At 32.7% G+C, this 26710-nt stretch overlaps 1 protein-coding gene across 3 annotated transcripts in view; it reads right to left on the bottom strand.

Annotated features, from left to right (window-relative positions):
• The window catches only part of LOC140060620 (steryl-sulfatase-like), a 33466-nt gene extending 6756 nt beyond the window's left edge, over positions 1–26710 (bottom strand). Inside the window, exons 1-5 of one of the 3 annotated variants that reach the window (XM_072106907.1) lie at positions 26386–26710; positions 8665–9065; positions 7285–7407; positions 958–1644; positions 14–295 (exon numbers count right to left, since the gene is read on the bottom strand). In XM_072106907.1, coding sequence (XP_071963008.1) covers positions 14–295; positions 958–1644; positions 7285–7407; positions 8665–8959 — 1387 coding nt within the window. In that variant the 5' untranslated portion in view covers positions 8960–9065; positions 26386–26710. The other 2 variants (XM_072106908.1, XM_072106909.1) reach the window with 2 other exon arrangements.

Raw genomic sequence — 26710 nt, 5'->3', positions numbered from 1 at the left:
ATGAAATTCCTACCTGTTTTTGGTATATATCGTACACCATGCAAGTAACCACCACAATAATGAAACATGAAATCATGTGGAGAGGTTTTATTCTTTTCATTTAGTAATGGCAGTAAATCTTTTCCATCGATGACTCTATCAGAAGGCACAGGGACTTCCAGAAGTGATGCAATGGTAGGATACACGTCAAAGACATGGGTGGGTTCCGGTATGATTCGGTTGCTACGTACTACTCTAGGATAACGTATTATTGTTGGAACTCTCATACCACCTTCCCATGTGTTTGCTTTTCCACCTAAAAATAAATAAGTTATTATGTAATGGCCTACAAATTCTAAAATGAAGTGATGGAAATCAGAAAATAATGTCCTACAATATCTTTTGCATTGCAATTTTCCAAAATTTGTGGGCCACAAGTAATGAATGGTGGGCCACAAGTAATGAATGGTGGGCCACAAGTAATGAATGGTGGGCCACAAGTAATGAATGGTGGGCCACAAGTAATGAATGGTGGGCCACAAGTAATGAATGGTGGGCCACAAGTAATGAATGGTGGGCCACAAGTAATGAATGTTTATAAGTTGAATGGGGAGAATATAGTCAGGCTTTCAATAATGAAAATATTCTTCTCATTCAACAACTACAGAACATTCAAATATTTTTTTATAACTTATGTAGTGTTTTAAAGCAAACTTTGATTAAAACAATCAGCTGCTTCCATCTTTACTCGATATCAAAGTCATGCACAATTACACAGATGGGCAGTAACGGTACTAAAAATATAGAATCTATTATTCTTTATGACCATTTACACAAAACGCGGAGCGGATAGGTGGTAATAATGCATATAAAATCAACCAATAAAATGACAAGGATACACTAGGGGCGTTAAATGTTGACAACCATTTGAATGGTTAAGTTATGTATACTGTACACTGTACTTTTATAAATTACTACCTTTAAATGGTCCGTTATAGCCACCTTGACGCTCACCGTCATCTCCCCGTTCTTCCATAAACCCACCATTATCAGAAGTAAAATAAACAAATGTGTCATCACGAAGACCCAAACGATCGATAGTTGCTAGTACCTCTCCAATGCTCCAATCCATCTCTTCTACTGCATCCCCATACCTGCCATGTTTGCTCTGGTTCTGAAACCTCTCAGATGCAAACAGCTCAGTATGAGCTTGTGGGTACGACATGAACAACAAGAACGGATCCTTCTGATGTCTCTCCATAAAAGAGATGGCACGATTTGTCAGACGCTGTGTCAGGTTATCGTATGTTAGAGGCTGCTCTAACACTTTTTGATTCTCCATCAAAATACAGTTCATGATTTGAATAGAGTTTATAAAATAGTATGCGCTCCCTATCAATACCCAAGTAAACGCCAAACAGACAATCAAAGAACACTTATCAATGTAGACATGTCGATAGAGGGCGATAATAGAAATGGACAATAGTAACGCCATCAAAAAGAGATCACGATAGATGTGGTAATCCCAAGCGATAAATACATTAGTCTTTCCTCCACAATCCTTTAAGTTTGTTAGTGGAAGTCCATAGAAATAGTTGAAACCTTGTCCATTCGGGTGAGAACAGTTTCCTTCACTTTCACAAGCATGTCCCAAATGCCACTTCCCTACATTTATTAAAAATTGGATAAACTAAAAGTTAAAATGGTTTAAACTTTGAAACAAAAATGGTAATGCTTTGTTCTCACTTAGATGCATGCAACGATGTAGGTGCAACACAATTGAGTTACCAATCACAAGCAACGGTTCAAGTGATCCATCATGATTGGTCAATACTTGCGTCCTTGCATTGCATCCAAGTAAGAAACAATGAAATATTATACTAAATTAATATTAAATTAAAAAAATAAGCAAGGTAACAACTAAATCTTCCTCAAATTGATTAAGATCCCTGTAGCGTAACTAGTAAGTACCAGATATACTTCATGGTCAAATAGAAAACATTGTTAGCTTTAAATCTACTTTGATTTGAATTTGTTTAAAAGGGAGGCCGGGGTTTAACTATTAGTAGCTATGATGTTCCAACAAGAATATAACTTGTATTAGTGTCCAGTTGCTATTAACACTCCTCAAAACAATTCACTATAGTACCTGCATCTTTTTATGGAAAATTAAGTGATCATTTTAATTTCTTTTAAATTAACATTATTATTCTTATCGAAAAAAAAAATTACTAACAAATAGTTATATACAGTCATGCGGCACAATAGATTTTAAGATGAAGGGGACATGAACATTTTTTATTTTGCCTTATAATAATTCGTGGTTTTTGATATGAGGGAAATGCAATATATTCATGCCATCTTGACATTTGGTCACTTGGAATAAATTTATTCAAGCAAACTTGAACTTTACACCAAGAACAAGGATATTTATTACAATTTGAGATATAAACAGGTTTTAAATTCATTGTTTAGCTCATTGGGACTGTTTTAATGGTGGAAGTATTATTTGCTGTTAGAGCAATAAAAATGAAAAATACCGGTATAATAAATTAGAAACCCAATGAATCACCTACAAATGCACAATCACTTGTCAGCGGTATTCTATAAACAATAGGAACTTAAACCATGGAATTGCCCTTTTGGTGGCCAATAAAAACAGTTTGTGTATTAACCCAGAATTAATATCTTTTAGTTCTATGTTCCAGCTTAAAGTGAAAGTGCATTGTTAATAAATGTTTCAATTATAATAATATATTGGTGCAAAATAAATGAACTGATTTAAGAATGCCGAAGGCATGTTGCAAAGAGAATAACACTATAAATGCTATTAAAATGAAAAAGAGTCAATCTCAACATTTTCATAAGTGTACAAGAAAAATGGGTCAGCCATAATATTGACTTGCATTGTATTGTAACATGGTTCCAAAATCCATAACTTATTTTGTATGATTTTAGATTAAAGTGGATAAAAACTGAACGAACTTGTATTGCAGATATTATGTATTCATTGGTACATGTTCCTTAAAATATTAGTAAAACCAAAAATGGAACAGCACTATAAAAAACGAAATGACTGACTGATTGATATGGACAATGTCTCAATGGTTTGACATCTCTTCTCCATATTTCAATTGTACACATTTGAAAATGTAAACAAATATCAACAATGCCTTGAAAAATATTTAATCATAAAAATGAGTAAATAAGTATGTTATAATATTAAAACCAAAGAAACAAATATAAAGAATGAAGTAAAGTAGTATAAAAGCATGGCACTGTATTATACAACATAAGATTATAATTTACAGAACCTTACACAAAAATAATAAATGTTGCATAACGAGTACTAATTGTACAAAAAGAGTACTCATGAATGTACATTAATTTAACAGCCAAATCAACACTGTCTAATTATCTTCTATTGTTCAAGATAAAGCCATTTTTTTTGTATACTGTTATTAATCTGCTAGAGTAACTCTATGCCAAAGGCAATAGTTATTTAAGAAAACTCCAATAGTTTTATTATAATAAGTGGAAATAATGGAATTATTAAATGTCTATTGTTTTTTTTTAACTTGAAAGAACATAATGTATGTATATGTATTGGTAGTTGAAAGAGGGAGACAAGACAAATTATGTAACAATAAAATGACTACTAACTGTATTTATTAATGTTTCTAGGCTGTTTGTGTTTCATATTTACGTCAGTATTCCTTTACTTTACAAGCAAGTCAACTGCTTTTAAAGTTCCTTTAAAATTGAGGTGATATGTGCCAGTGCAACCAGCTCAAGTATGGCATGCAAAGTGTGTCAAAATGTTCTTTTTATGTTTTGTCTGTTTTTTTTCCAATGCATTTGTCGAAATTACAGGGGTCAAGACAATTTCTGGTGAAGATGCAGATTAGCTGCAATAATATTATTTATTTGGGAGGATAAACTGGATTAATAGAATGTATTTGTGACAGAACTACTCTAAAATATCTAGAGGATCATTTTTAGATCCTTTGTTTGACATTTCTATGATACAAATAAAGTTTTCTTTTGATGATAAAACTAATAAACTAAAATGAATATTTCTAAATAACTTTGCAGGCTGTTAACACAACTAATAATATTAGATATATATTTTGTCTAGTCTAGACACTGGATAACAATCTTGGAGGCTGGTTCTTGATAACCATATCCAACAACTAAATGAATTAAAATCAGGTTATTCAAACAACAATATATTGTACTTTTCAGTAGATTGGTTAAGAAAACATTAAATAGATCAATTTGCAGTCAACTAGACTTTAGCACATACATTAAGAGCTTATATTTCACTGTCAGTTATGACAATCTAATAATAAATCAATATGAACATCCTATTAAACATTTGTAATCGTTTACTTGTTCTTTTAATGAGAACAGAGTCAGTAAGAATTCTAGTTTCTATCTTGCATCATAATAATATTGTTTTAAATATAATTTTACTTGATATTAATATTAAATTTGTGTAAACAAATGTGATTAAATTGTGCTTTGAAGAGGTGGAAATGGACGGGATGTGGTTGAGGGCAGCAATAAGGTTGGAAATGGACGGGAGGTGGTTGAGGGCAGCAATAACGTTGGAAGTGGACGGGAGGTGGTTGTGGGCAGGAATAAAGTGGGTTGGGCTGTAATTGTGTTCTTGTTCATTGAGAATATAGACTTTGATAAAAAGCATTCAATTTTTCTAGTTCCTAGCATGTTAATTTGGCTTGAAAAATGTACTTGATTACCATTTATCTATAATATAACAGCACTAAGCCAAAATGTTTTCCTCTTTCTCCTCATAAGAGGCAAGTCCGATACTTGCGCCTTTCTCCATTAAGCCATATAACTTGTTTTTTTAGACCAATTTCTTTGCAACTGCCGAACACCGAGTTCAGTTAATTCTCGGCCATTTTCCTACATCACAATTAGGTGACTGAGGCGCATGTGATCAGTGCAGCTGCAGTTATAGTATAGCAACAGTGCTAACATTCATTTTACAGGGAGCACTACTATTATTTGTGATGACTCTGTACATTTGTATGTTATCAAATTGCTTGCTTTTAGAATTAAAACAAAATAAACACTGAAATATAAAGAATACAATATGTATTATATCTGTATGTCAATATGTATCTTTCTTTTTTTTTTTTTGAAGTGATGTATTGTAATGTGTTTAATAAAATAAAAAAATAACATTTTTTGAAAAAGAAAAAAATACAATATGCCTATTATCTTTATCTTCCTTTTTAATATAAATACTGTATGAATTACCTCTTATACATCCATTTATAGATTTCTGTATACCGTACTGCATTGTACTATAATACTATATTATATTTTGGATTGCCAAACCTTATAATCACAATCATTGATGATGATGCTAGGTTTATTAATAAGCATAAAGTATAGTGATTTACAGCGGATGGTCCAGCTAAGGTCCTTTTGAAAGTGAATAATTTTTACAATATTTACCACAATTACAGTACAATCAAGTGACTATTGCCTACTTTTAAAAGCCCCTTAGTCAAACTTAAAACTTCTGACCACTTCTTATCAGTGTCTGACCCACGTCTATAGAATAGCATTGATGTCCAAATAAAAAATAGTATTTCTCTCCCTGTTTACCGCAAGAACATTAAGAAAGATTATTATCCTTTATATTCAAACTGATAATTAGGCTCCGATATTTGCACATTTTATCTGTAATTGTATTGTAATTGTCTTGTCTGTGTTATTTATTATTCATTTAAAAAAAATGTTTATTTATTTGTTTGATTATAGGGTAATCTCGAGACAAGGACTATATAACTGGTATTAATTGGTGGCAATATGACCATTATCAGATCATTCTCTCCATTTTTTAAATGTTAAAAAAAATAAAAATGTAGCTAAATCTCTGTCTAAACTATCAAACTAGTTGGACAAAAAAAGTGTGATGTCGCCAAATGTGGTAGTGATATGCTATTGGTAGTGATATGACATCATGTCCATATATGGGAACATGACATGTTTTTTCACATAAAGTTTGATATTGTAGACAGAGCTTAAAAGAGCAATACAAAGTACAAATGACTATAATTTCTATACAACATACTTTCTATTGTCTACTTTTACAATAAAATACAAGATGAAAAATCCAGGAAATGAAGCATTATGAAATTTGTCAAGACAAATAAAGGATATCTCGCGTACTATTTCACTTTTCTTTTTTCCAATGATTATGATACAATGATTATAACCACATTCAAAACAATTTTAATCAAATTTTAAAAAGCATCGACAAGAAATTTAATGTGTAAAAATTTAAACCTTTTAAGTTTTTGTTCAACTTATCCTTTCTTTGAATTTAACATGTTTTATGATCGATAAAGATGTGAATGAAATAGTAAAAACAATCAATCAACAATTTTTAAAAACACATGTAAACAAAATGTATGTATGGCGTAATTTTGAGACTATGGTAATTACTGTTGTATGTAATTATTTTAAATTTTAATATTTGTGGATGAAATGATTTGTTTTATGTAATGTATAATCATAGTCAAGCTTAACAGGTAACTCAAGCTCTCTACAAATCAATGGCAGCCAGCAGAGCAGTGCCTACCCAGATGAACGTCAGGGGCTGGACCAGTGCATGGGGTAACCCTACTCGCCCGCAAAATGTACTAGGTTATTCAAAGTGCACATAAGCCAGACCTCCAGTTTTAAGTCATTATCCAAGGAGATTTGTTCTACCACCAGGACAGGGTCGAGGAGAGCCATCAACATTTGATATTCAAGTTACTTATTATCTTCATATATTTTATATAATGTTGAAAGTTTTCAAGATGATCAAATTGTTTAACTGCTCTTTATTGGTCTTTCTTGCGTTCAGTCAAATGTAAGTTTGATTTGATTAATATTTGTATAGAAAAAAACACCAAATTAAATGAAAATCATGTGATAATCTATTAAATCGCAATATAAACTATGAAATAAAAAATCAGAAATGAAAAAATTAGACAAAAGCATGCTAATTGAAGCGTTACGTTATGAAAAACAGCATATGGCAGGCCCAGCAATGATAATTACCATCACCACTCACCAATCAAACCAGTATTATAGCCTGCGGTTAAAGATAACTCGGCAAGAGTACTTTCATTGGGCGGTAGCCCTGAATCACTACTAAGGAAAGGTACTATCCTCAACATATTTAATGATGCCATGCCTGAAAATAAGAGTAAGAGTAAAACTGAAAGACACGTCAAACAAAACTTAAACACAATGAATGTGTGTCGAACTACTTACCAATCAAGGCAGTATTATATGACATGCTCTGTGCCAATTCTGCAATGGTTGTTTCATTGGCTGGTAAGCCAGCTTTGGCTGACACGAACGACACTACACGTATAATACTGTAAGCTACCATCCCTGTGTATGTATATCACACCAACATAAAATTCAAAGATGTTAAGGATGAAAACAATATTATATATAGTCAACTACTGTATAGACACCATAGGAGTGACCTCTATGCTGTAGATAATTTTCTGAAACGTGTAGTTTTGTGAATGCATTTTAATCATAAACATAATATCAGTTAAATATTATTGTCCCCAAAAACACGAATAATTGTTAGAAATAGTTAAATTTAACCAAAAACCCATTGTCAGACAATTTGACTATCTTTGCTTTGAAATTGAGTTATAATAAAAAAAAATTTTCCAATCCAATTTTTGGTCCAAGTGAAAATTTAACATTAAAAATGGCATTGGCACATTTCACACAAAAAAAAAATTTCAGGGGGACAATACATCTTTAAGAAGTAGGATAAATATCAACGCAATCACAGCTCAATAAGCTAGTTATCATGATGACTATACAATATGGATGCAACTATGCTAATCATATAGTCATAGTCATAGTCATATAGTCATATATACTTTATTGTCCATTTAAAAAACAGAAATGTGATTTGAAAACTGGCAAAATACAAAAATATAAAATACAATTTACAAAAACACACACAAAAAGTTAAGAGGCTAAAAATTGTTAAAATTAGATAAAAATTATCGGTTACATTTTACCTTTGTACTCTGGAGTTATATAAGTGTATAGCATTAGGTACAAACGAGCACCTAAACCGTTTTGTTTTGGTATTAAGTGCACGTAGTCTTATGCCAGAATTCATCATCAATGATACTTTTTACTTTTTTTAACACATTTTCTTTATACAAGGATTCAACATATATACCAACAAACCACTATATTTGCATTGCATTCCAGAATATTGAGCACATCAATGTAAGAATGTAAAATAATGGAGTTGAATAAAACAAATGTTTAAAAAAAACTACAGTATAATTTATCAAAAAGTACATGTTCACAAAAAAACATTATTTTTTATAGAAAGCCTTTTTCTGCCTTCCCCGCTGGAATCAGCTAGTTGACGGTCTTAGTTCTTATAATATAATATGTTTTTGATTTTCATAGTATTAATGAATTTATTTTGAAGACCTTTATGAAGCGGGCCTAACTTCAGTGATCTAATGAAAACCGGTATTTCAATATGGTATTGCCTTTATGGACACAGTTTATTATTATCAGTCAATATTTTCACTTGAACTAGTACGGCCAGAAATAATCAAATTATAGAGTAATATTTATAAATAAAATAATAATTCAAACCTGAACGTATCGGATATCTGCCAGTCAATAAACCTGCTCGACTTGGAGAGCACAATGGTGTTACTAAATGATGTGTAAGCTTCGCTCCATCTCTAGCTAGACTGTCAATATGCGGTGTATTAAGGCTTGTATTACCAAAGCAACCGACATCACCATAGCCAATGTCATCTGCTAATAAAATAACAATATTTGGTTTCCTTTTGGCTATATCAGCCTCCAGAGTTGCCACAAGAATAAGATGAGTTGTTAGAATGACTAAGAAATGCATTATTGCATATGGCGCTTGGAAGCTCATGATTGATAGTAAAGTTCTTTCTGTGGTAAATTTCCAGGTGTGTCAACTTCCCTTCCTTTAGAAGCTTAGTATATCATGTAATTGGTTTTCCAGAAGACATTAATATCTATAAAAAAAAAAACATCACAAAATGTAAAAAGCGAGTAAGTGGCCTAGAGAAGAAATAGCAATGTAATACATAGTAGCCAAACATCCATTAAGAGGAGATCATGATCGTCTTCGAAAGTCATTTGTTCTAAATTCTTACCATTATATAACACAAATATTAAACGATAGATTGAAAATGTAATTTGTTATAACTGTATATACTGCTAATATATTTTGTATATTTTTTATATGTTTACGATAGTGTTTTTAGGTTATATGCATTATCATGCATATAACCTCTTGATTCTGTCAGGATCTTTATTTATTTATTTATTTATTCTTTCCTTAGCACTATTTTGTCCATGAATTATCTTGATATCAGTTTCATCTAGCTAAGTCAATTTTTCAGAGTATATTCCTTATGGCCACCGTGCGCAATCAAAAATTACGCGGTCTATACGCGATTTAACGAAATCACGTTTGTAATGTAATCATATCTTCACAATCATGAATCACTTTTAAACAAAATTTGGTACTCTTATATTTCAGGTCATATTTCATCATATTGCAATACAATTACGTGTGTAGCGCATATATCACACGCTTAACATTTTCAAAATTATCTAAATTTATTTTTGATGAAATTAGAGTACGTTTCAGGCAATTTTAGGCGTTTAAAAAATTGTCATGAGTGCGCAGATTTTTTCACACGAACTGCGCGCTAAACGTTATTGCACACTATTTTTGTCCGGTTTTTGTTGTACAACCATTCTTTAATAATATCATCATATTTTATTCACTTTTTAACGCAAAATTGTTAACAAAATGGTGAAAATATGCTAAATTTTAAAATTAATATAGATCGTCAGAATGCTCGGGAACTTTTATTTTTTATTTCATTTTCTTGAAGTGTATGTATCATATGTATGATTTATTATGAGATTAAGAGAACAAAAGTTGATATGGTCATCATTAATTGCATTTTAAATTAAAAAAATTATGACATTTTCGTAGGCCAAAATAACAAACTTAACATTAACTTTCTTCCTTCAAAAGTTCATATATTAAAAAGTTAAAAGTATATAGTTTGACAGTGCATCACTTTTTTTAATTTTTAAAGATTTCATCATTGTAAAAAATTAAAATTCATTGCGGTATGTAATAATCTATCTGCACCAAAGTGGTTACTGCATAGTAAATACACAAAGGAATCTTTCTACAACTGTAGTCAGTTGTGGATGGCTCGGTGGTGCGTGTCTATGGCGTTCAAGGTACCGAGATCGAGTCTCACCTTGGGAAACGAAATGAAATGAGATTTTTTTTAATTATCCTTATTGTTTGTTCAATTTTATTTCTTAGTGTATAGATTATACACATGATTTATAATGAAATCTAGATAAAAAGTAATTTATGTCTTTATTATTATGTAACAAATGTGGTTTATGACATTATATAGGCAGAAGGATCTTTGATCGGATTATGATACTGGCTATTGTATTTGCGTTAGCAAGATCCTATCATATATTATAAATAATTAAAGATTCTGAGAAAATCAATCAATCAATATATCTTCAATCAATCAATTATCTTTATTTTAATCAATGCATATCTATATATAAATTATGGTTAATTCTGACATAGGCGAGCACAATGCAAAAACTTCGGTACAAATCTCCGTCTTGGATACCTACCTTATCTATCCGAGATGTACCGCGAAACGTAGATTTGATAACATTAATGTGCACGCCGACGCTATTGTTCCATATTTATATCTTAGGAAGATGTTATAAAGAGTTTTTTAACAACATTTATGATTTCAACATTGAATTTTCCTCTCAATTTCAATTCTTCCCGGTCAAAGTAATTTCCGGGTTTAAGATAAGTTCAACTTAGTTACAAATATTTTCTCTCTTTTATACACAAGGGAGCAGTTAAAATAATAGATTTGACCTTAAAGGTGACTGGAAACAGGCACTTTCCATCAATCAATACAGTGTCCCTATGGCCCCGTTTCTGCTGCCAAAAATATACCGTATATATACGGTATATTTTATATACGGTATATTTTTTGGCAGCAGAAATGGGTCTCATAAAAAATATACCGTATATATTTGCGGTATATATACTGCATAAATATCCCCATCGTTTGTGGATATTATACGGTATATTCCAAAATATACCGTATATTTCGTTCCCCGTTTCTGCTGCACTCAAAATATACCGTAAATGTGACCCGACTCATGACACGAGGTCAAAAACTAACAGAGCGCGACGCGTTTGTTTTGGTTTTTCTGCTGCATTGAAAGTTGAAACACACGTGTAAAAGCAAGCAACAGATCAAAATGTCACTGTGGACCGAACAAATCACTATTTTTGCAATTCAATTGTGGGGGGAAGCGAAGGTTGGGGGGAGACTGCATGGCAACAGAAGCGATACCAAGATTTTAATTACAATAAATCGAATGTTCTTACACAACGTGATGTAAAATCATGGTAAAATACTGTATAATAGAAAATGGAAATTAAAACGGCAATATAGGATAATATAGCATAATATAAACTCAATTTGAATAACAGAGTTTATTTATAGTGACATTTCTAGATTGTGCTTGTATGTGCGGTGTAAATTCGTTGCTACTTCTGCTCATTAGATTTAAAATAGAAAGCAATGCTACGACGTTTTGAGAAACCATCATTGTTTTGTTTTTGTCAGCATGTACCGGTAGGTAAAAACCTCACTACACGAGGTCAATCCATACTTCCGTCTCACGAAATGCATTTTGGGTAATGAAAGCCAACTTTTTTACAACCCACCCACGAAGTATGTGCAGCGGAAACGGTGCACGAATTTCATATACGGTATATTTATATGGTATATTTATACGGTATATTTATACGGTATATTTTGGGTTGGCAGCAGAAACGGGCCCTTTGGAAGACGAAAAAAAAATTGGCCATTAATCATAGCCATTTCAGTTTTTTGTTTATTTTAAAACATACCACACGTGTGTGAAGGTACAGTAGTTAAATAATAGGAATTATACTGCAAATTAATAAAGATCAAATTAAATATACGCCATAAAGAATCAGAATATATTGTGGGGAATAGTATTATAAAATTACATAGGGAGATTTGATAAGACATTTTTCGAGTGAAATCCCGATAGCTGAGTTTTATTGAGTAAGCTTGCAGGAATAACTGTAGGCTATCTTCCTGTGTCCCGTTAGGACCGAGATGTCTGCCCATGTTGCAAGCCGTAATGCCGTAATGTCTTCTTTCTTGGGCCCACTCTGTCACGGCAGTTAGTTTCAAAAGATGATTAAATTAAATAATGTATTAATAATTATTAGGATGGTATTCATTTGAATAAACGCCTCTCCAATAAAACATCACTTTGAATAATAACCCCCCCCCCCCCCACAACCCAACTATCTAATAAACGTCCATCCACATATTTATAATAACACAATTATACTATTTGTAGTAGAATTCACCGCACTGTTATCTGTAATTTACCAAGCATTTGTTATTCTTTTTTACCACTTTTCATATCTATGAGAGGATTTCATTTGATTATAAATGTTACCATATTATTAGAACTAAAAAATTTAACATACGGTATATCCCTCGAATAAGCACCTCCCTCAAATGACCTCCGCCTCCCCAAAGGGCCCTACCAAACAATAAAAATTATACTTTAAAATGTTATTAATCATCTAAAACACTGTGAAACAAAGTAGTTTAGTTTTACGAATGTCAAGCATTTTCAATAATGGTAACCGACAGAAAATGTATAAGGAGAACATTATCATTCCGAGAACCATCGTCTACACTTCCTAGAGGGGGAGCGAGCGAAGCGAGCTCACCCTCTAGTAACCTATAATTCGTCATAGTGACGAATTAAATCTAGTTTATATTTTTGTCTATGTTCGATTTATTTTATTCGTAATTTTATATGATCTTTTTTGAGAGGAGTAGGGGGTTGCCCCGGTGTACTACGGTACTGTAGTGCACACACTGTCATTCACATCGTACCTGCAGTCTGTTAAACTGGGTTCTCTGGGAGAACAGTCTTGTGACTTCTGAAGAGGTCACCCAGTTTAAAGAAAAAAAAACTAGACCTGCAATTTTTGACATTTTGAAAATAATACATTTATATAACTTTAAAAACATTAAACCTGGTCATTTCTTGTCTTAAATGTGCGTTCTAAGGTTAATTATGATAAAAACAATGCACTAAAAGTAGCTTGTCTTTTCTTTTTTGGCAGAATCCGTTAAAACAAGTATACACCTGGTATATTTGCTAAAAAATTATGGTTCTTTTATTTGTTTACCCTTTCACGCGATCAATCGTAGTGGGTGCATCACATCACAATATGAAAATTGTTTGTTTGTTTTGTTTGTTTTATCTTTATACTGGGTGACCTCTTCAGTCAAAGACTGATCTCCCAGAGGGCCCAGTTGGTGATCAGTGGCTGTGATGTACTACTACACCGGGGTAACCCCCTACTCGTCTCGAAAGATGTACTAGGTTCTTTAAAGTGCACACGAGCAAGTTGTGTACACTGGACCTACGGTTTATAGTCCTTATCCGAGAAGACTCGATATCAATTCGTGCGCGCTGTTAGGATTTTATAGCGGGCCGCTAACATTATTAGAATCAATTATATATTTCACATTTTTAACCATTTAAAGACGAAAAAAGATTATTGCAATTAGGTCTATAAAGTATTTATTTTTACATAAAATGTAGTGTGTGAATTAAATTATGTCAAAAAACGTAGGTCTAGTGTCAAAATGTTTTACAATGGGGTTTTATTATAATGGGTATACATAACATAACACTTAACTGTTATGCATTTAAATTTGCTACCAAAATCAAAGGATGTAGAATTAGGAAGAAAGTCAGTACTTTGTTGCTTCTTGTTTGTTTATTGAAAGACACCCACTTATTGTATACTTGCAGTTGAAACAAAAACACATACTAATTTGGTGTTTGACCCTTAACAAGATAACTTATTGAAGTTTATAGTACATTTTGGAGTACTTCCTTTTACATGCCCTTACATCAAAAGGACCTTACAAACCCTCTTCCTACTGCACCAATCTATGATTGTTGTTATATACTTTGAAACACAAAATATCTATTGACTCAAATTGTTGACTCGAATTCTGAAGATCATACATAGTACTTGGTCTTAAATGGGCCACTTTCATAATGAATTTGAGTTGGGTGTTTATTTTACTGATGTTATCCGTACTCGGCATTGGTTGATTCGACCCACATAGAATTTAAATCGATTAAGTGGGTTTTAGTATTTACTGTATCCACCATCAAATTATAAAAGGTCGCTATGTGATACTCTCAAATTAAAAACATGGTACCTTTAAATCAGTATGTGACCAATGCTGGTACAAAAATTGCATTTCTAGTTTTAACAAGTGTCTTTTAGTACTGTATGTGTAATTTAAAATTTAATCCCATAATTTTTATGCTACTTTCTGGCAAATAAAAACAAAAATAATCAAGGGTAGGTTATAAACACAGATGCATTCACGACATCCACGGAGAAGGGCGTCAGTATCGATGAATCAAGTGTACTTTAAATTTTTTTACTTGATAGTATTTGTTTTAGGATAGAATAAATCATGCTCATTCTTGATTCTCAGTAATCGAGCTTGGGTTTGTGTGAACATAACCCAAAGTTACAGTAATCACAAAATGAATCAGTAAGGTTTAATGACAGCTAAATTACTACATAGCTACAGTACAATGATGACCCTAACCAGGTTTAATGATTAAGTGGATCAGGTGTACGATACCCTGTTGTGTAATAAAGTGTTAATTAGAACATGGAGTACAGAATCTCCATGATTAAAACAACTTGGGTAAAAGGTTTGTCCTATATTCATCTACTTTTGTAGTGGAGCTTTAGCTTGGTGCTAAATGTGTTTGCCTTCCAATCCCAAAGGTACAGGGTTCAATCCTGACCTAGTGACACTGGCTAATCCTGACCTTGTGACGGTTATAACTCCCTCCCTCAAATGAGACTGGGTTCATACAGTACTTTACTGTAAAGCATAATAATACATTATAAAATAGTTTTAAATTATAGTTTTAAATGGATAATATCCATCTTGTAGTTTTCTCGCTGTCAGTTGCATGAAATAAATATCTAAACTTTTTTAATGTGGAGAATGAGCGGTTTAATTACAGCTCATTGTAAGCATTATGTGGTAGGTTGGCCAGTTGCCTTCAACACTGCCTAATATTATCCTCCACTCCGTTTCCACAATCCTATTAAATACAATTATACAATTGAAAACATACCTGTAAAACTAACAAATAATTTGATTCTGGTATTGTAAGCATACAGTACAGTGGGTAATAAATTAGGATGCTTTTAATCTAGAGTTTATACACTGTAACTATTTCTCCAAAAGGTGATGTTGTATGTTTTCTATCCAATCAGAACTACACAATAAAACACCTCATAAAATAATCATCCAATCAGTACATACAGGAAATATTAAATAAATATAACTCAAAAGGTAAATAGTAATACATACATTGTTCAAAGGATGGCTCACCAAAACTGAAACATAACACAATGAAAATGATAGTCAGTGGCCTAACGACTATGAGCGTAGCTAACCCCAGGGGCCCCAAAGCATTCAGTATTCATTTATTCATGGTCAAACATCAGTAAAATATGTACATGGTTTGAAATTATTTTTGTTTGTTCAAAAATTCACATAAAAATATAAAAATGAGTTAAAAAGGTTAACATTTGGTAAAATCCCTCATTCTATTGGTTCTCCATCTTGGGTACACTAATGCCCTGACTTACTACAAGGTAATGGTGGAGAGGGTTATATACTCATCCGACATAATTAGTTAACATTTTTTACTTATGGCATTGTTTACAATATCTTTAGGGTTTCTTACTATCTTTAGTTTTCCTATTATTCTGTAAGCTGTTTTACTGATTTTCTCTACTGTTTTCATACTTTGTTGATGCTATAACACCAAAGCCCAGAGCATGAGTAGCTCAGTGCCACTTCCTAGCATTGGAAGGCTCCTTAGGTGTGCTACACCAGCAAAAGTGTTAAACTCCTGCGTTACGCTACTGATGATAGTCATACTATAGCATGAGTTCCAGTAAATGATAACAATAATTAAAGAAAACCCAATTAAAGGCAATTTAAAGAAATTGTTAAATGTAAAATGACTGGCCATAAATAAGATAGAAGTACTGACTGATTCATATGGTAGAGCGTATAAAAGCAAGAAAAACAGGAAAAAATTCACAAAATAATGAACAGATTCAAGATTTAAAAAATTGTATGTCCACTAATAAAATGAAAATTAATTTTGTTTGGCATAATTAAGATAATAAAAGACAATAAAACTATGAGAAAAATATATCCAATTTCTGACTAAACGCAATAGGCCAATGTCAAAATATGGTTAATAGGCCAATATTAAAATACTGTTAGAACGATTAAAATGATTAAAATTCAAAACAACAATTACAGTATAGAGTTATTGTTAAACATTTTAATTCCATGTTCGAATGCAAATTTGAACTCCTAGTTCTAGGCCTACATAGATTGGCTTTTGGTGGCCATAGTCTAATCTCAAAATTTTACTAGTAATGTAAAGGATAATAATATTATGAAAGAATATCGTAAATCAGTGAACATGGCTTTAGATCTGCTTTAATGATACGTTGTGTAATGTAATGTGGTCTATCTATGTTTTTTTAAATCTTTTTTAGTATAAATTACCATAAAAACTTTCAATTCTAAAATATATAATACTTAAAATAACACTTCAATAAAATAGAATTAAAATATTATCAACTCAAATTTGCTTGAGCTTTCTGAGAAAGTTGAGTCTTTGAGTGATTTCTTGGAAATCATAAGATAATTAGATAAGATCACTTTAATTTGTTGGCTATTCTTTTTCTGCCAATTTATTTAAATAATAACAAAGTTTTTTATACACTTCTTTGTGATATGATGCATACTGTAAAAATAATTTTTGAATCATATTAGTGGATCAGGATCAATATTTTCCTGAAAGAACTGTACAGTAATTATAGACAATGGGTTTTCAACAAAAAAAACAACATTTTTATAGTGAAATCATTATTGTTTGTTTTATTTTTCTAAGGAAGAGAAAAACGTGAACAAGGCAATCTTATCTTAACTCTATAGACTACAACGACCACTCTAAACTAACCACTCTTGTACTATACATTTTGACGAGCAGGGGTCGTGAAACACATGACCAGTCTGTGGTTCTTTTTGGGCCAGCCTGTGGTCCGAAAGCGCTAGACATTTCGGTCACCCTGTGGTCCAAAGGGCGCTATACATAACTTTTCCACAGCTTTTTTTACATACCTTTTTTTTAAAAGAAAATTACAAGCAAACTTTTATTTTGCACAGCTGGCTCGAATGATAAAGAAGCACTTGCCTGATAAACTGTGGAAAAGCAACACAGGCCTAGGCTAGACTTCAGTAGGTAGGCCTATACCCAAATATTTAAAAATATAAAGATAAATATTTACTAGTTATTCATAATAATGCCTACTTAGTTAAATAGTTATCTAGAGCCCTCTGGACCACAAGCTGGCCTAACTATCTAGCGCCCTCGGACCACAGACTGGCTGCGTATTTCATGCTGACGCCTTTGGGACCACAGGCTTGCCAAATTTCTAGCGCCCTCGGACCACAGTTTGGCCCAAAAAGAACCACAGGCTAGCCATGTTTCACAACCCCTTTAGCATTAATTGACAGGCATAATTTATTTAAATGTGGATTTTATAGCAAAATGTCCTACTTGTTTGACTGCAATTTTGGCAAAGTTCAGAATTTAAATTAAAAAAATAGAACCAAATATGTCCAAGTTTTTCCATTCATGATATGACTAGGTTATCACAATCAATTCAAAAGATGAAGAGGGAGCGAATTTCACTTGTTTGATTCAAATGTGGTAGATGCAAGGGAAATCAGACAATGGCATACGTCACAATTTTCAAAATGTTCACAAATACTGAAACAGAAGGATTTTTTAATTGTTTTATTTCAGTGAAACTTCACACCTTCGTTAATTATTACTAATTGTTCTATTATTATGCAAAATTTTCGTTAAAAACAACCCACTAGAATAGAATTTAAAGATGTTTTGTCCCCCTGAAAAAATAATTCTTAAAATATTAATGTAACATAATAGTTATCCACTTTGACCAAAAATTGGATCGAAAAAAAATGTATTTACCTGACAAAAAACATGATTTAAAGAAAAAATTTGCTGCCAGTCAATGGATTTTTGGTTGAATTTAACCATTTATTTTGTAATTTTTTTATTGAAAACATTTTTTTTTTCGTTTTCTTTTTATGGAAGTGATTAACTTTATTAAAACTACAAAATAATATATTCAAAGTCTGATAAATTAATTAATTTTCATTTTTCATGTTTTTGGGAGACAATATGTCTTTAAGCATAAAACATTGATAGGTTTTACTGTATGAAAATCATACATAATTTACACCATTTTTTAAACAACATACCACACAAATGTATGCATGTATTTGTCTCAAAATAGAAACACATCAAGGTAATAATAATATAAACACTGTACTGTTTTAGTTACCTTCTTCTGTAAAAATAACAAAAATGTAATTTTTTTTTTTATTGCTTTTGGCTGTCTCTACAAATCTACATACGTGACTTAATTATGTCTTGATAATTTGCTTGCATGTGCCACAAATTGCTTGTTGATGGCACAAAACAAAGAGGCGAAACAAGGGACAAGTCATTCGTATTGCTGAACATTGTACTACTACTAATACTATTACAGTATTATTCAAATTGATTATTCATCAATTTAAAAAACAATAGAAAACACAAAATCACATCAAACCGTAGTTTTAAAAATCGTGCAGTGTCTCTTAAGGGGGGGGGGGGGGAGGGTGGAACTGATCATGTAGCAGCCACAGATAAACCCTTTGATCTCTTAAGGGGGGGTGTGGAACTGATCATGTAGCAGCCACAGATAAACCCTTTGATCTCTTAAGGGGGGGGGGGGTGTGGAACTGATCATGTAGCAGCCACAGATAAACCCTTTGATCTCTTTAGGGGTGTGGAACTGATCATGTAGCAGCCACAGATAAACCCTTTGATCTCTTAAGGGGTGTGGAACTGATCATGTAGTAGCCACAGATAAACCCTTTGATCTCTTAAGGGGTGTGGAACTGATCATGTAGCAGCCACAGATAAACCCTTTGATCTCTTAAGGGGTGTGGAACTGATCATGTAGCAGCCACAGATAAACCCTTTGATCTCTTAAGGGGTGTGGAACTGATCATGTAGCAGCCACAGATAAACCCTTTGATCTCTTAAGGGGTGTGGAACTGATCATGTAGCAGCCACAGATAAACCCTTTGATCTCTTAAGGGGTGTGGAACTGATCATGTAGCAGCCACAGATAAATCCTTTGATCTCTTAAGGGGTGTGGAACTGATCATGTAGTAGCCACAGATAAACCCTTTGATCTCTTAAGGGGTGTGGAACTGATCATGTAGTAGCCACAGATAAACCCTTTGATCTCTTAAGGGGTGTGGAACTGATCATGTAGCAGCCACAGATGAACCCTTTGATCTCTTAAGGGGTGTGGAACTGATCATGTAGCAGCCACAGATAAACCCTTTGATCTCTTAAGGGGGGGGGGGGTGTGGAACTGATCATGTAGCAGCCACAGATAAACCCTTTGATCTCTTAAGGGGTGTGGAACTGATCATGTAGCAGCCACAGATAAACCCTTTGATCTCTTAAGGGGTGTGGAACTGATCATGTAGCAGCCACAGATAAACCCTTTGATCTCTTAAGGGGTGTGGAACTGATCATGTAGCAGCCACAGATAAACCCTTTGATCTCATAAACTCAGCATCCTGTTGTTAAATTACCTTGGTAATAGTACATAATTAACAATAAAAAGATGAAATACTGAGGAATGACATATATCTGGTAATTGTTGATAAAATGGTCAATGCTAAAAGTATGCAGTATTTTATTGTTATGAATTAGGCTATTTGGAAATGTTAAGCCACTTTCATAATCTTAACATTTTTTAATTCCTACTTACTACAACAATCTCCATTTTTTCATCATTAATTTTGCTGTTTTTTTTCTGTAGGCAAACCGTAGCATTAATATTTTTTTCTTTAAATTAACATTTAGATTAATAAAATGAAAAATATGTTCTTGGAATATGTAATTAATATGTTCATTTAAACGACTTTAATAAAACTGCTTTAATTTGCTTTTTATGACCTTGAACTTTGTGAGTGACATGTCATCCATTGATTGGTATTTGGCTAATTGCCAGTTTGGGTTTTATATTATTAGCAAACACTGATCTGTTTATGATCAATATTGATCAATTGGCTCTAATGATAAAGGTTGTGAGAATGAAAATGACATCAAGTGTGAATTGCAGGGAGACTGACGACATTCTTTTATCAAACAATGAATTGTTCAATACTGGAATTCATGTTGGATAATTTTATTTTTTGTTAAACATTTTAGTAGAAACGGTCTTACTTTTAGAATACCCTAGAAACCCCTATTGGATCATTGGTTAAAGATATTAATAAAATGAATGCATACAAAAAAACAACCTATTTAAAGAAAGTAACTAAAATTATGAAAAACCACTCGCACTCATGATAACAAATCAACAATTTTCAAGAGAGAATTTTGAATTCTCAAAGTATTTTTTTTTTTAAAGCTTGTCTTATTGTATCTTATCTTGCCAAGGAAGACAATTTTCTAGGCCAGGCCACAATTTTCTAGGCCAGGCCATTATAGGGGCTAGAATGGCCTGGCTACACATCGAAAAACATAATTTTAACAACATTTTAATTATTTTGGACGATTTTATTGTTTTTTATGTAGACGAGGTAAGTATAATATGGTAGTTAAAACTCTGTAAATACTGATAGTGAATGAATAGTTACTGTAGCACCTAAATCCATGTCCAAGTACAAATTCTTTGGTAAAAGTTTCGTAAAGTAATAAAGATTTGGAAGTAATGTTCGGTTGAAAATGAAGTAAAATCGGGAGTACAATGCCTGTTTATCATAGAACGCTTGGTCTAGAGGAGATGTCACATTGTATTGTGACGTCAGCACTGTGAACGATACCAAGGGGCTTATAAAAAATACCCCTTTTTTTTTTATTAACTGGAGTAGCTAGGTAAACTGCATGTTTCCAGATTTCTATATGCATCTTCATGTCACGCAAGAATAAAATAAGCCTACCCGCCTGACGAATACGCATATTGAAAGATTCAAAAGCTTTCAGTTACGACCAATCTCTCTCCCTACTGTATGCTTTTGAAGTTCAGTAATCTGACAGATTGGGCAAGTGTACTCTTTTTGGCATCTCTCAGTTTATCTCGATCATTTTTCTAGGAGGTAATTGTCCTAGAGGGGCAGTTGTCCTAGGTGGTAGTTTTACTAGTAGAGGGTAGTTCATAGTCATAGTCATAGTCATATATACTTTATTGTCCATTTAAAAACAGAAATGTGATTTGAAAACTGGCAAAATACAAAAATATAAAATACAATTTACAAAAACACACACAAAAAGTTAAGAGGCTAAAAATTGTTAAAATTAGATAAAAAATTATCGGTTACATTTTACCTTTGTACTCTGGAGTTATATAAGTGTATAGCATTAGGTACAAACGAGCACCTAAACCGTTTTGTTTTGGTATTAAGTGCACGTAGTCTTATGCCAGAATTCATGAGAGCAAATTGTTTGTGAAGAGGATGTGTTTCATCATCAATGATACTTTTTACTTTTTTTAACACATTTTCTTTATACAAGGATTCAACATCAGGTAAGTGCTCTCCTACTAGTCTAATTGCTCTATTTCCTATTCGATTAAGTTTAATTTTATCTTTTTGCATTGTATTACCATAAAAACAAACATTACAAAAAAGTATTACACTGAGAATTACAGAGTTATAAAACAATTTAAGTATAGTTTTGTCAATTTGTAGGTACTTCATTTTTCTTAAAATAAACATCCTTTGGTTGGCTTTGCATGTGGCTTTATTTACATTATTTATCCAATTTAGCTTATTGTCAATTATACAACCCAGATATTTGTACTCATTTACTACTTCAATCTCATTTTCATTTATAATCAGAGGTTCTAAGGGTTCTTTAATTTTCCTAAAATCAATTTGCATTTCTTTTGTTTTCTTTATGTTTAGTTTCAGGTTGTTATTGCAGCACCAGTGATAAAAATCACATCCTAGTTGTCTATAGCTTGTTTCATCATTGCCAGTAATGTATCCAGTGATATTTTACTATACAACATAGTTGTCCTAGAGGATAGTGGTCCAGGTGGTAGTTGTCCTATGGGGTAGTTGTCCTAGGGGGTAGTTGTACTAGGGGTAGTTGTACTAGGTGGTAGTTGTCCTAAGGGAGTAGTAGGCCTAGGCTAGCCTATCCTACTGTACATCCTGCTGATCCTACGGCTATGTACAAACAAGTCTAGCCGATAACTGTGTACATTGGTATTCAATTCATCTGATCCTTCATGTTTTTATTTCTTAAATCTAAAAGCTGGGTTAGTGGTCTAAGCCTACAGTACTGTAGGTGAGTCCTACTAATACACGTCCAAGCTCGGTTGCAGCCCCCCCCCCCCTCCCAGCGCCTGTATACTAATAAATGGCGAGAGTTTGGTATTATATAGGTCTTTTTTCAGAAATTGGTTCTAATTAGGTCTCCATCTTTTTCTTCTAGATGTCAATCAATATCACATTCAAATTGTAAATGTAAGATAAAGAATTATATTTTGTTTTATATATAATGATATAGTTATATAGTATGATTAATAAATGAATGTTAGAATAACAATAATATGATGATATCAAGTAATGGCAGATACAGTAATATCTGTAATAAATTAATGAAGAAAACTAAATGTTGGTTCAAACGTGTTTAACTGTGGGGTTTGTAATTTGGATTTTTTTTTTTCAACACGATTCATGTGAGTGAGTAAAAAATGGCATAAAATTATTGTCAAAATTCATTCAAGAAATTTCATTGGTCCACTTAAAATGGAAATTCATTTTACTTGGCATAATTAAGACAATAAAAAAAGAGACAATAAAACTACAAGAAAAACAAAATTGCCTAAACGATAACCAATGATAAAAATATAGGCCAATAAAAATTAGGCCTAAATACTGTCACAGATGTTTGTTGCAATATTAGTGACATTCTGAGCTAATAAAAAAGACAACATATCTGCAATTGATTAATGTATAGTAACATATAACATTTTAATTAACTACATACTGTATACTGTAAGTACCACATTTATCATCCATGTTCATGGTTATTTACCTCCGCCAAGGAGGTACAGTATATGTAATCGGTAGCGTGTGTTTGTTACTTGGCAAAAAAGAATTTTGCCAGATATAGTATTTACTTTGTTTGTTTGTTTGTATGTATGTTTGTTAGCACGATAGCGCCTACAGTTTTCAAGTTATTGTTCTGAATTTTTGGGTGCAGAGATAGGTATATACTTTCAGACCATGCTTATTGAAAATCAACAAAATTGGTGTATTAATAACTTCACAATAACAAAATTGATATTATTTTCAGACCTGCTAGTGTTAAAAGATAGGACAGAATTTTTCAAAAGCCGGCGAGCCGTCTTAAAGTAACAAGTAAACTGAAATTGCATTTTCTCGAGAACTACTTGTCCAAAAAACTTCATCTTTGTACAAGAGGCAAGAGTTATAATATGTGATTTGTAATTTTAAAACATAATTTGATTTATTGTGCATGTTTTTTAATGCGAGTAGTTTAAAAAACCTATTTCTTTTCTAATTTACTTGTTTGATTTTCACGTTGCTGTTGTATTGTTAGTCAACTGAAGCTATTGTTATTTGAAAGGCTTGTTACATAACCATTACGCCAAACTCGCATACACATGCTTGTGGTGAAATTATTAGCCTCAATCACAAACAGCATTAACACTTTCACCGCCAGTCATTCAATAAAGGAAGTACCCCTCACCGCCAGCCATTTTAGATAAATTTACCTGTTTTTCAAAGCTCATAGCAAAGGTGTTTGTAATCCAGAATAACATGCATTTTCCATTAAAATAATGAGATAGAAATAAACTTTCCAATGGTACCAAACACTTTATTGAAATAAAACTGTAATACCACATAACTGTACAAAGAACTTGGCTCACTTTTAGCATTTTAGGCTCAATCGGAGAACAAAGCAGAGATAATGAGGATTTTAGCCTGGACTGCACCGTCTGTCAGTGTCACGATTCTCAACCTATTCTACAAACTAGCCTAGGCCAGGCTAGCTAAATTATCTCCAATTATTTATTACATTTTATAAACCAGATTTAGGTACAAATATACCTACATCATCTGGGGATAATAAATACTCATTTTCCGAGTCGGCCAATATTTCTGCAATTGCTTCGTCCGCAGTAAACACATTATGTTGTTTACGGATAGGACGCGATGTAGGCCAGCTGGGGTCAATGGCACTAGGGGTTAATAAAGTATCAAAATATTTGCGGTCCAGATCGATTTGGATGTTGAAATTTCTACATGCGGTCCATATATACCTGATCTAACAAATTGTGCAATAAAAAGCCAAAGACGGAAATTTTCGTCTTTGGCGGTCTGGCGCTGGGCATTGAAAGACGGAGATTTCCGTCTTTGGCGGTGAACGTGTTAATAAGACACACACAAATATATATATATATTTTTTTTTTTCCCGGAGAAATCTTATGTAGGAGAATTTTACAGTAGGCGGAGGTATGCACTCTCGGAGTGGCTTTCTAGTTATAGAAATGTTACCAAAACATTTGAGTACATAATTTTCATATCAGTTCTATACATAATTATACATTAACAAACACTCATTTACAGTATCTATGTAACAGGTTAACATTCAATAGATAAATTAGATACAGTTAGAAACATTCTTTTTAAATGATACAATACAAGACGATCAAGGCTAACATCAGAAAAATATGTTGCCACACATAAGCATAAACATACTTTAATTTTAAAAATAACTTTCTTTCGATCATAGGCCTACTCGAGTGCTTCTTTCAATACCTCGGAACTCCAGACATTCTCCGTGCGTTCGGTCGGGTGTTGTCGTGGCATATGACCGGTTGAGCCGCCGGTAATTTCTATGAAACGCCCAGTGCGTCTTTTACGACATTTCGCGTAGTGATAGAGTGGTGTCCTAGTACATAAGTTCATGGTCTTTATGTTTATTTAAATAAATTATATATAAATAATTACATACTACAATGTTGTTGGTTTCAAGTTGAACCGTCATAACAACACAGCAAAGGAAAGTAGTCATAATATTTTCCATAAAATTTTTCTCGCGTGTAGGCTTACCACGTAAAATCACGTTGTCTCTCAGGACTAATAGAGTATTGATATTCTTCGAATGAGGTTAAATAATTATTATTTTTTATTTACTATCTTTTAATATCATATTTTATTGAATTTTATTAAATGTTAATACACAAAATATTTTACTAAAAAACGGTGATTTTATTGTAATTATTTTACCGAAAAATTGAGTAGGCCTAGTTCATACCACTGCCCCCTCAGGCAAACATGTTATACATAATTTTTTGCTAAAACGATCATTTTCAGTGATGTTTTATGCCTTATATTTTAGAATCTACAAGTCAGATTTTCATAATTATTTCTTTAATTATAATATTTAATAATATATACTAAAACCCGTGATATATAAACTTTTGAATATACCGTATCGTTATATCAAATAATAATATAAATAGAACTTCTATTAAATAGAAATGAGCACCGGCGAAAGTTAGCATTTGGTGTTTCTGGTGGTGGCTCAACTTGTCGGCGGCTCAACTTGGCCTAATCCTTCTCCGGGAAGGACCGGCCTGCTGTATAAGTAGGCTAGGCTATATAGGCTATGCCTAATCTAGTAGCCTCTAGCTAGGAGTAGACTAGCCTAGATAGAGAGGTCTAGCTGGGCCTCTAGCCCACACAGTTAGGAGATACTAATAGGCCCCTAGCCTAGCTAGCCTTAGTCATATAATAACAAAGTAGCCTTGACCCACTAGCCTAGGCCTACCTAACCTATCTTGTTCTTATCTAGTCCAATGCATAAAGCCTGGCCTACTACTATTACTAGGCCTAGCCTAGGCCTATATGCGTAGGCTACTAGCCTAGCCTAAAAATAAAATTTTACAAATTTAAAATGGAGACTTACATTTGTCTTTATAAAAATTGATCAAACTTACATGACAACATCGCTATCAAAACAAATACGAACATTCTTGCAAATACATCAGGCAGCTCATCTTTAACGATAACATTTCATTTCTCTTTTTTCATTCAATATTTATTTGTTTTGGGCCGGCTGGATTTTCTTCCTCTCACAAAAGTCATCACACCTCTGTTGGACTCTAGGCTGCTAGAGGGGAGACTGTAGAGAGGGCCTAGTAGCCTAAGCTAAGCTGCTGTCTCGTTTTCTTCTTGCACATTTATTGTGTTTACGAAATACACGTATAAACTCTAGAGGGCGAACTAGCAGT

The sequence above is a fragment of the Antedon mediterranea genome, chromosome 10, assembly GCF_964355755.1.
Source record: "Antedon mediterranea chromosome 10, ecAntMedi1.1, whole genome shotgun sequence".
In the NCBI taxonomy this organism is placed as follows: Eukaryota; Metazoa; Echinodermata; class Crinoidea; order Comatulida; family Antedonidae; genus Antedon; species Antedon mediterranea.
This window is presented reverse-complemented; position numbering and strand designations above follow the sequence as displayed.